This window comes from Ursus americanus, chromosome 16, assembly GCF_024610735.1.
Source record: "Ursus americanus isolate L20-20 chromosome 16, mUrsAme1.1.p, whole genome shotgun sequence".
Taxonomy (NCBI): Eukaryota; Metazoa; Chordata; class Mammalia; order Carnivora; family Ursidae; genus Ursus; species Ursus americanus.
The window spans coordinates 49,984,906-49,995,592 of NC_142142.1; the positions used below are offsets into that span (position 1 = coordinate 49,984,906).

Here is a 10,687-nt window from a genome sequence, read left to right on the forward strand (position 1 = left end):
GTCACTCCAGGAACTCAGATATGTGGCCATGGTAAATAGAAGATCCCCAACACCACAATGTTAAGAGATGGAGATAAGCAAAGTCATGGTTGGAGAAACGTGAGCAGAGTTCAGCTGCATGGCTAGTTTGTGCTGAAGGCACTCGAAAGGAACATCAGAAATGGTACCTGCTCAACATTGTTCATATCAAGCCAGTCTTGATCTTCCAGGTCTACTGCCATTTCTTCCAAATACACACAACGGCTGGGGATGCCATTCCCACTTTTCAAGCTGGGGTCACCTGGGAAATGATTTTAATTAACGCTTCTTATACAGACAACCAATCTTGACAGCATTTCTCTTGAACTCCAAGTCTGACTCAGGTAGTATCAGGATTATCTTGACACACAAGGCAGTATCTAAAGACTTAAATCTTTTCAAAGAGTCGAAGAGCATGTCAGGTTTTGTTGTAAACCTAACATCATGACCTTTAAAGAGTGAATCTTGGACATCAGCACCTACTTTGGGGTTTAACTACAGACAGGACACAGAGGGAAAATACTATCTGACACCTCGTGGGGCTTCCGTCTAAATGTTTTGGTCACCTCTGGGAAGAAAAATGATTTGGCTACCATTCGCATTTCCCTTTTAAGGTGGTAAAGGCAAGGAGCTATATGGCCCAGTCCATACCAAAATGGTAATGAAAGCTGCACCTGTCTCTAAATATTATTTTTAGGTCACATCAGAAGCTTCACTGAAATATCAAACCTGTGTTCAAGGGAGTACAGTGGGTTTGTTTAACCATTAGACACAATAAGTTTCTAAGAACAAGTTCCTAGCCCAAGCAGGAAGGGAAGAGTAACGAACAGACTGGCTCCAAGCCTGTAACTCACTGTTGTCCAGAGTAATGAGGAAGATCCTTTGGATCATGTGATTGATGTTGAGTTGTTCACATATTTCCTGCTGTGAACGGAAGGAGCGGCTAATCTCAGCCACAGAGTAATCAAATTCATCCAGGCTTTCTGACACACTATTATCCGAGTCATCTGGGCTAGCTGGGAGTTCATCTGCCAGAAAATGAAAGCCATTAACAGTTAAACTTCTCTCTTTAAGAGAAAACCAAGTATACTATCAAAAATGATACATGTTATTAAGAGAAAGATAATTTTGGATGGGAAACAAGTTAATCATCTAATTAGTGAACATCTCAAGTCAGACATCTTTTTTTTAAAACTGAGGTATAACATTTAAAAAATGACGTATAGGGGCGCCTGGGTAGCGCAGTCGTTAAAGCGTCTGCCTTCAACTCAGGGCGTGATCCCGGCGTTCCGGGATCGAGTCCCACATCAGGCTCCTCCGCTGGGAGCCTGCTTCTTCCTCTCCCACTCCCCTGCTGTGTTCCCTCTCTCGCTGGCTGTCTCTCTGTCACATAAATAAATAAAATCTTTAAAAAAAATAAAAAAATAAAAAATAAAATAAATAAATAAAAAATGACGTATAACATATTAGTTTCACGTATACAACATAATGATTTGATATCCGTATATATTCCAAAATGGTCAACACAGTAATTCTAGTTAACATCTGTCACTATACAGTTATAAATATCGTTTTCTTTTGTGAAGATAACTTTTAAGATCTACTCTTTCAGTAACTTTCAAATATGCAATACAGTACTATTAACTATAATCACCATGCTATTCATTATATCCCTACGGCTTATTTATTTTTTAACTCAAGTTTGTACCTTTTGATCCCCTGTACCCACCCCATCCCGGGCAATCACCAATCTGTTCTATTTATGAACTTTCTTTCTTTGTCTTTTCTTTAGATATCACCTGTAACTTAGAACATTTATTTGTTTGCATTTGTCTTTTTCCTGTCTGACTTATTTCATTTCACACAGGTCCGTCCGTGTTTTTGCAAATAGCAATAATATTCCATTGTGTGTGTGTGTATGGGTGTATCATATTTTCTTTATCCATTCATCCATCAACAGACACAGGTTGTTCCATGTCCTGGCTATTATAAACAATGCTGCAGCGAACACAGGGTGCATGGATATTTCCAAGTTAGTGTTTTTGTTTTCTTTGGGTAAATACCTAGAAGTGGAATCGCTGGATTATATGGTAGTTCTATTTTTAATTTTTTGAAGAACCTTTATAATGCTTTCCATAGTGCTGCACCAACTTATAATCCCACCAACAGTGCACCAGGGTTCCCTTTTCTACACATCCTCGCCAACACTTGTTTTTTCTTGTCTTTTTGGTAGTAGCCATTCTAACAGGTATGAGGTGATAATCTCATTGTAGTTTTGATTTGCATTTCTTTGATGATGAGAGACGCTGAGCACCTTTTCCTGTACCTGTTGGTCATCTGTATGTCTCCTTTGGAAAAATGTCTATACAGATCCTCTGCCCATTTTTAAATTAGATTATTTGTGTTTTTTTGCTATTGAGTTGTATCAGGCAACATCTTAAGTACAGGATTCTGAAATCCCCGGCTGTATATCCTACCACATTTTACAAATCAGAAGTTTTATTCTTTCTACTCATAATTAATTGCACTCCATATTACCAAAAACAGCAACACTACGTTCCCTACAGAATCTTTGTGAACAGAGAATTGCCTAATAGATCAATACACCTAGTGAACGGAGAATTACCTAACTGATCAATATGCCTTTAATTATTTTGAATACATGGCTTTTTCCTGATTTTAAAGAACACACATATTTGAATAATCCCAAACTGCACAGGAAAACATGATGTAAAAAGTCTCCTCTGAACCAATTCCCTATGGACAACCACTTAAGTTAGTGAAGTGTTCCAGATTTTCTTATTCTGGTGCTAATGTTCACCACTAGGATTTTCAGTTAAAAAGAAAGAAAAAAAGCGGGGGGGGGGGACATACTATATATACTCCTTTCACCTTGCTCTTTACACTGAGTCAGCACCAACACCCTTCTCTGTTAGGTCATGGAGAGGCCTACCTCGTTCTCTGGAATAGCTGCACTGTACTGCATCGGATGCACACACTCTGACTTGTGTGGCTACTTCTCAGTCGATGAACATTTGGATAGCGTGATTTCAAACACTACTGCACCGAACAGTACTCTTTGTACACCTGTATGAGTACTTCTGTAAGGTACACTTCTAGAAGCAGATTTGCTGAGCTAAAGAGCTTGCACATTTAAGTTAACACATATTACCAAATCATCCTCAGAAAGACTGCTCTCATTTACAAGCCCCTCAACATTCTATGCGAGAGTACCCGTTTAAATCCTCACAAATCTCGTAAGTAAAAAACAGTGCTCCAATTATTAGTGAGACTGGATTTTTAAAATCATTTGATCATTGCATATAAATTGCTCATTTGAATCCTTCTCCTTCTGATTTGTTACTATTTTCTTATTGATTGGATTCCTTTACTTTTTAAAAAGGCAACCTTGCGTGAAGAGATTGGAGGAGGAAAAGGGGAGTGAGGAATAGGAATGATCAGAAAATGGGAAAATACAATTTATGAGTATGTAGTTGAGGGAAATTTTGCTACACAGGTTCTTAGCTCCTATTCTCTCGGGGTTCAGAGGAGAACTTAACCATACAGGAGCAGAGTGACAGAATGCTCGTCCTTCTGGCTGTCAGCAGCCAGAGCTGCCCCTCTGAAGCCACGTGAGTCTGTCTGTATCTGCTTCTCTCTACTGAGAGTGATTATTCAGAAGGGCCAGCAAAACTCTCAGAAGTTAAGAGTTGCTTTAGTGTGGTGAGGTCAGTCAATGTGAAGCTCAACATAGGAGGCCAAAGGTTTTGGCAGAGTTCTCACTGCTGCTGGAAAACAGGTTAGACCTGGTGGCATGCTAAACTCAGTGTAAACAAACTAAAATGAGGAGAAGCCAAAATAGTAACAGGAGCGCATGTACCTGATTTGTCCCACGGCTTGGTGCCTGCAACGCTCCCAACTCTAGCCAGCCTCAAGTCTGCTGACAGCCAGAAGGACAAGCACTCTGTTACTCTAATCCTATAAGGTTAAGTTCTCTGCTGAACCCTGAGAGCAATAGGAACTAAGAACCTATGTAGCAAAACTTCCCTCAATCATATACTCATAAATCATGCTTCCCCATTTTCTTATATTCCTGTTCCTCACTCCCCTTTCCCTCCTACAATCTCCTAATGCAAGAATCTGGAAGAGACTTCAGAGACTGAGACCCAGAGCCGTCTCCTTCTATCATGGTAGAAAGTCAGCGCTACATACACTCCCCACTTGCTTCATCATCACCCTGTCCACTACTCATCTGTCTTGCCCTTACCTGCTTTTTATTCAGTCCTGAACAAGGCTACAAGTCAGCTATGTATACCGACACTTTTGAAATAAACAAAATAAAGGGAAAATATAAACATTTCTCCTTTCCAAAAAATACTATTATTCTCTCTGGAGGGAAAAGGGGAGCGATTTCTGGCTTGAAAGATTGTGACTACCCTCTGAAGACTAATAAATTTGAGAAACATCATCCTAAGTCTTCTAAACTATATGTCTTCTAACAGGAGGAAGTTAGACCCAATCTTAATTTTGGTCCTAGTTGAGGAAAACCATTTTTCTGATTTGTGAGGTATTATTCTGATTTTTTTTTCACATTAAGGCAAAGGATCAGATTTTCTTAGAAGTCTGTTCTAACAGCATTATGCTGTGAAAGAGGCCACTCCAAGGAATGGAAGAGGTATTTTGCTTGGGATCGACTCTGAAGCACTGGGCGTAAGAACAAATTTCATTTATTTGTCTACCAAAAAGCCAAAAAGCTTTTATAATTCTTCCTTTTACACATCTGCTTTCTACAGCTGCACGTAACCTGCTTTCTACACCTACGCCTACAACTTCAGCTTCCTTAAAAAGATTTATTTAAATATCTTTTGCTAGGTGATTTTTAAAATAAAGAGCTTGACAGCATTGGGATCACAACTGACATGTTCCTACAGAACCACCTGTTATCTGGTCTCTTTATGCAGCGGGGAGGAGAGGACCGAAAACAGAACAAAGAAGGAAAATGAACAAAAACCCCCAATTTATGCCCTAAATGACCTGTGTCCCCAGGTCGATTCCAATTGCAATTACGGACCCTAAGAAGACTCCACTTGGGAAGACCCCATTCTAGGTCATCTCCTCCGCTGCTCCTGGCTCCCCTACTTACCAGATTGCTGCTTCAGCTGCTCTTTTTGGATTGCTGCAAACTGCTTGGCATCAGCCAGAGAGCCAAAAAGAGCAGCAAAGGGGTTACTTGAGATGTTGTTGTTATTCTCCTGGTCTGTCATTTCACTTTAAAGTATCCTCCATCCAGACCTAGGGGGAGGGGCTGCAGAGAGGACAGGTATCAGACACGGAGGGGCAGATAACACAACACCTGGGATTATACCCACAGTCGGTTCCTTCCCCATTTCTTGAACACGATACATGTAAAAAGGCTTTGGGTAAGACCTTCCAATTCCTGTTCCAAGATTCAAGGCATTTTTGGCAAAATGGTTACAAACCCACCAACTGGATAAGTTGGCTTGATTTGGGGGCGGCTAAAACCAAAAAAGTTTAACAATGTTCGAGCTGGAATGCATTTATCTGTTGACAAGTTTCTATTTGCCATACCTTTAAAAAAAAAAAAGGTTAAGCAGAAAGAATTACTGAGGTCAATGAGAGAACTCATCTACTCACTGTAACAACAATGTGGCACTGACTGAAAAATAATATGACAACGGCTACACGTTTCCCATAAGTCTGCAGGCCGGCCGGCTAGTTCTCATTCACCATGAACGTAAGATGGCGCTTGCTCAGGCTTCCAGGACTTAAAGCTGCAGCCGGGAATTCCTCAGCTACATATAAACTAACTGTAAGCCTACATCGGACATGGAATGGCAAATCAGGACAGGAACCTGATCACCAGCATGTTGTGGGTTTTAAATATGGATCAGGCAATTTATCTCTACTCCGAGGCTTAACACAATTGAAATTTCTTCCACTAAAAACTAAATGGCATTTGCTTAATTCTATGTTTAATTTCCACTACTTATCTGATTTTTTATAATACTGCCAACACACACAAATTCCTAATGTGGAACATGAAATAGATATATACCTCAAAGGTATTAGTGGAGCTGACTGAGCCTGCATTTGCACTCTTCTGATTACATTTCCTCATTCAAGCGCCAAGGGCTCTCAGAGGCACAACGGGATGAGCGGAGCACCCTGAAAGGCTTTCTCCCCTTCCTGAAATTTTAAGGCCACAGCATAGAAATCCAACCCTGAAAAGGGTGGGAAGAGACAAAGGGTATGAATATTTGGCTCATGAGGATATTAAACTGCCAAAAGGACAGAGGCCTTAAAAAGAGTGGGGATGGGGCATGAGGGAAGGAGAAAACAATTTTTGGGGGTCTACCTTTAATCTCCTGAGGTAAGACTCCTTACAGAATCATAGTAACAAAAGTTAACACAAGTCCGCAAAGTTACCCTTATTTTTTGGAGAAAGAGAGACGTTAGCCCTTCTTGACAATTCTGAGACACCTCCACCAGTTGCTTCCCGCTCCTCTGTCGTGTTTTCTGCATAAGAGTTAATGGCTAATTATCTGTAATGACTTAGGCGCGCAGTCTAGTCTCCTCTGAGCATTGTTCTGGACTTTACTGCTCAAGGAAATGAACTGTTAGATGTTGCTCTATGTATTTTAATTTTTGCAATGTATAGTTAAGCTTAATAATCCAAAAATAAAAATAGCACATTTAGTGCTGGAATTCACAACGATCCTTGAGAGGACTTCCCCCTCATTTAACCACTGCATAAACTTGTTACCCCTAATTTATGTAGAGACATTAACAACTGTCTCACTGTTAGCTGATCTCCACCCTACCTCTATTCTAAGGTACCCTGAAGTCCAGAGGCATGCAACAAGTATAGTGAGCTCTTGTCATTTTCTGTCTTCAAAACACCATCCTCTTTTTTCAACATGACACCCTACATTTTTCCTTTGGGGATCATCCCATTCTCAGTCCATGTGTTCAGAAGAGGATGGCCTCACCCACTAGCTCCAGGAAGAGCATATGAATCTGGCCTGGCCAAAAAGAATGCAGCATACTCTGGCCAAAATGACTGATAGAGGGGTGGGCACAAGACCCTAACAAGGCCTATCAGAATTAATGAACACCCAGCTTCAGGCCTTTGGCTGAATCTACAGAAAAGGGAACTCTTTTTTCCTGCTTGGGTTGTTAGTGGCGTCAGAAATAAATCTGGAATTGCCATCTTTCCATCATCTAGAAGAGGCCTAACCCCAAACTAAGTCAAGATGTAAGAAAAGAGTTGAGAGATGGAAAGAGAGTCTTTCAGTTATAAAAAAGCCAATAGATTTCCCTATAGTGTGTAAGCCAGTTTGAGTGGGCTTTTAAAAACACAACTGAGGAGTGCCCAGCTGGCTCAGTCAGCAGAGCATGCAACTCTTGATGTGAGGGTTCTCAGTCTGAGCCCACGTTAAGTGTAGAGATTACTTAAAAATAAAATCTTAAGGACACTGGGTGGCCCCGTCGGTTAAGCGACTGCCTTCGCCTCAGGTCATGATCCCAGAGTCCTAAGATGGAGTCCTGTGTTTAGCTCCTTGCTCAGCGGGGAGCCTGCTTACCCCTGTGCCTGCACACACACACTCTCTCTCTCTGACAAATAAATAAATAATCTTTAAAAAAAATCTTAAGAAAAAACTGGAAAGGGTTTAGATAAATATAAAGGAGATGGGGAAACCTGGGTGGCTCAGTCAGTTAAGCTTCTGCCTTTGGCTCACGGGTCCTGGGATTGAGCCCCACATCGGGCTCCCTGCTCAGTGGAGAGGCTGCTTCTCCCTCTGCCTGCTGCTTCCCCTGCTTATGCTCTCTCTCTCTGACAAATAAATAAAATCTTTAAAAAAAAATACAAAGGAGATGCATCACCTGCATCTCTACAAGAGGTAAAAGGAAGCAAGGTGAAAGTGAGGAATACAGAACATATGAAAAGATAGGCTCCTAAGACTACCGAGACAAATAAACAGGATTTATGATAATAAATGGCATTATTTCCTCCTTTCTCAATACTATACTATCACATTATAAAAAGAAGATAGGGGTGCCTGGGTGGCACAGTCAGTTAAGTGTCCGATGCTTGGTTTCAACCCAGGTCATGATCTCAGAGTCGTGACTGAACTCCATGTCACACTCCACACTCAACCACAGTCTGCCTAAGACTCTCTCTCCCTCTCCCTCTGCCCCTTCCTGCTGCGTGCTCATGCACACTAAGATAAATAAATCTTTAAAAAAAAAAAGAAGTTAGCTTCCCATTACATTTTATCTATATTAATAGGATTTATAACTTTCTACGTTGTAGTCCTAATGCAGACCTTCTACCTTGCTAGACAGTAAGCAATCTGAATACAATTTCACATCTGATTAGTTTTTCTTCTGTGTCTGGCACTGAACATCACAGTCACAGAAACCCAAATAAGTATTTATTGAATGATTCAATCTTACATGTCATTACTCCTGACCTCCTTGTAAGCACCATGATCGAACTTCAAGGTAAGGGCTTTACTATGTGTCTTGGGTTGCAGTAACAGGTCAGGTTTCTGGGCCAGACACTTGTGGCTCTTTGGTATCTCAGGATATGTAGAATAGAGAATGGAAATAAATCTCTTGTCATCTCTGCTATACAACTTTTTGAAAAACAAAAAAGTTTCTGCCTACCCCACTAAGTTCATCTTTCTCATATGAACTTCAAATCTGTGCACAAACCACTTCCATAGTCCAATACTGTGTAACCACTTACAGAAAAGTTTCACAGGAAAAAGGAAGAATGATCACTTGATGGTAACCTTTGTGGAGATGTCAGTATAGATATGTTCAATGGTCTCACAAATGTTACAGTACCTAGATATCACCCACTCCAACAGGCCTGATAGAATGGAACACTGATATTTTGTTTGTTTTAATATTCAATATTACCGATTATTTATAATCTCCTATTTTCAACTGCCATAAAGAGATGCAGCACCATCCTGTTTTCAGCCTTTGGGATGGTGCCACCATCAATCCTTAGGAGCTTTTGGATATGATTACCTTTTTAAAAAAAGATTTTATGTATGTATTTATTTATTTGAGAGAGAGAGAGATTGGACACGAGCACGAGTGGGGGGTGGGGCATAGAGAGAGGGAGAAGCGACTCCCCTGAGCAGGGAGCCTGAATTGGGGCTTGACTCCAGGACCGAGAGATCATGACCTGAGCCAAAGTTTGACGCTTAACCAATTGAGCCCCCCCAGGCGGCCCGGACTGGATTCCTTTTTAATATGTCCTACTTAAAAAACACATTTCACTCTGATATACACGCTGCAAGAGTCTACATCTACAATAGCTATTTACTTCCTGTCCTACAAATCCTCTCACCCTCCCCACCCCCATTCAATCTTTTGTTTATGAACAGTACTGCTAATCCCTAAGGACCACTGTAAGTTCTTAAAGAGGTGAGCACACAAATGTTTTAACATCAGACTTGGTATTGCTTAAAGGGACATATGTAGAATACTTTGTAAGATTGGACTGGCAAAATCAAGCTCTATTAAATCATACTTTTTAAGGTCTCTCTCCTGGTGAGACATTAAACCGAAAAGGAATTAAAATGTTTTCACTGTTACATGTTCCACCCCAAAATTCTTCCACATCCCGCTAAAGTGGCAACAGATCCTAACAACACAACAAGCTAGAAGGATCTCAAGTCAAAAAGCCAACAGCATTCTTTCCTGGGTCCCATTTTATCTCAGGAGGGTTCCCACAGGAGACCAAAACAGTGAGACTAAACGGGTCCTTGCTCTGGGAGCCAAAAACCTCTCCCAACGAGAAGACCCATGAAATATAACCTCCAGAGCTGCGGTTACTCATCTCATTAGTGTCTTCTATGCCCTATGGATGAGGGAGTACGAAGCAGAGTGCCAGGAGTTTTAAGTAGTGAACTGATCCCCTGCCGCAAGAAATGTCAGTATCTTGCCATATGTATTCAACTGGTTTGATTGCTGCAACTCGTGCTTAATTTCCCCTCCTTTCGCATCTGGCTATTTGTCGTCTACGCTTTGCATTTCAACTCTCCAGGTTCCATAAGGGATTCGCGGCAAGGAGAGAGACCCACCCACTCGGCGTTCTTTCCAGAGAAAGAAGTCAAAGATAACGCAAGGCCAGTATTCTGGCCTTTACCTGGTGGGGAATGGCAAAAAGGGGGAGAAGTGGCAGAAGCTGGGGCACTGTAAAGGGGTCCCAAATCAGACAGGGTCGAAGTTCACGAAGGAGAGGGTCAAGGGTCAGGAAAGCACAGGAGAATGAATTTGGAGGCAAGAGTGCAGAGACCTGGAGTGGCATTCAACTAGGAGAAGAAAATCCCATCGCAGACTCAACGGTTCCCTCCCGTGTCAAGCTATTTCCTCTCTTACCAGAGCCTGAAGGGCCAGCAGCGACGACACGACAAGAGTCTCAGGGGCCGAAGGGTTCCCACTTCCGACTCAGCACGGCAACCGGAACTTACATCATGACCAGGCGCCGGGCCTTGTGGAATCTCATCCAGGCGCCGGAAACAGGGTGTGCCGCTTGCGCGGGGAACTGGCGCGCAAACACCTCCACGGCGCACGCGCTAGCTAGCTGGGCGGGGCGGAAGTGGCCGCAAGGGGCCTAGGGCTCCGG

General features: G+C 41.9%; 1 protein-coding gene across 2 annotated transcripts in view; it reads right to left on the minus strand.

The window, feature by feature from the left end:
• The window catches only part of UBE4A (ubiquitination factor E4A), a 35,062-nt gene extending 24,485 nt beyond the window's left edge, over positions 1-10,577 (minus strand). The window contains exons 1-5 of one of the 2 annotated variants that reach the window (XM_045797898.2): positions 10,441-10,561; positions 6,095-6,260; positions 5,162-5,323; positions 873-1,046; positions 168-280 (exon numbers count right to left, since the gene is read on the minus strand). In XM_045797898.2, coding sequence (XP_045653854.1) covers positions 168-280; positions 873-1,046; positions 5,162-5,282 — 408 coding nt within the window. In that variant the 5' untranslated portion in view covers positions 5,283-5,323; positions 6,095-6,260; positions 10,441-10,561. Of the gene's footprint in view, positions 1-167; positions 281-872; positions 1,047-5,161; positions 5,324-6,094; positions 6,261-10,440 lie in introns of both variants that reach the window. The other variant, XM_045797897.2, reaches the window with a different exon arrangement.
• Between the last annotated feature and the right edge of the window lie 110 nt (positions 10,578-10,687).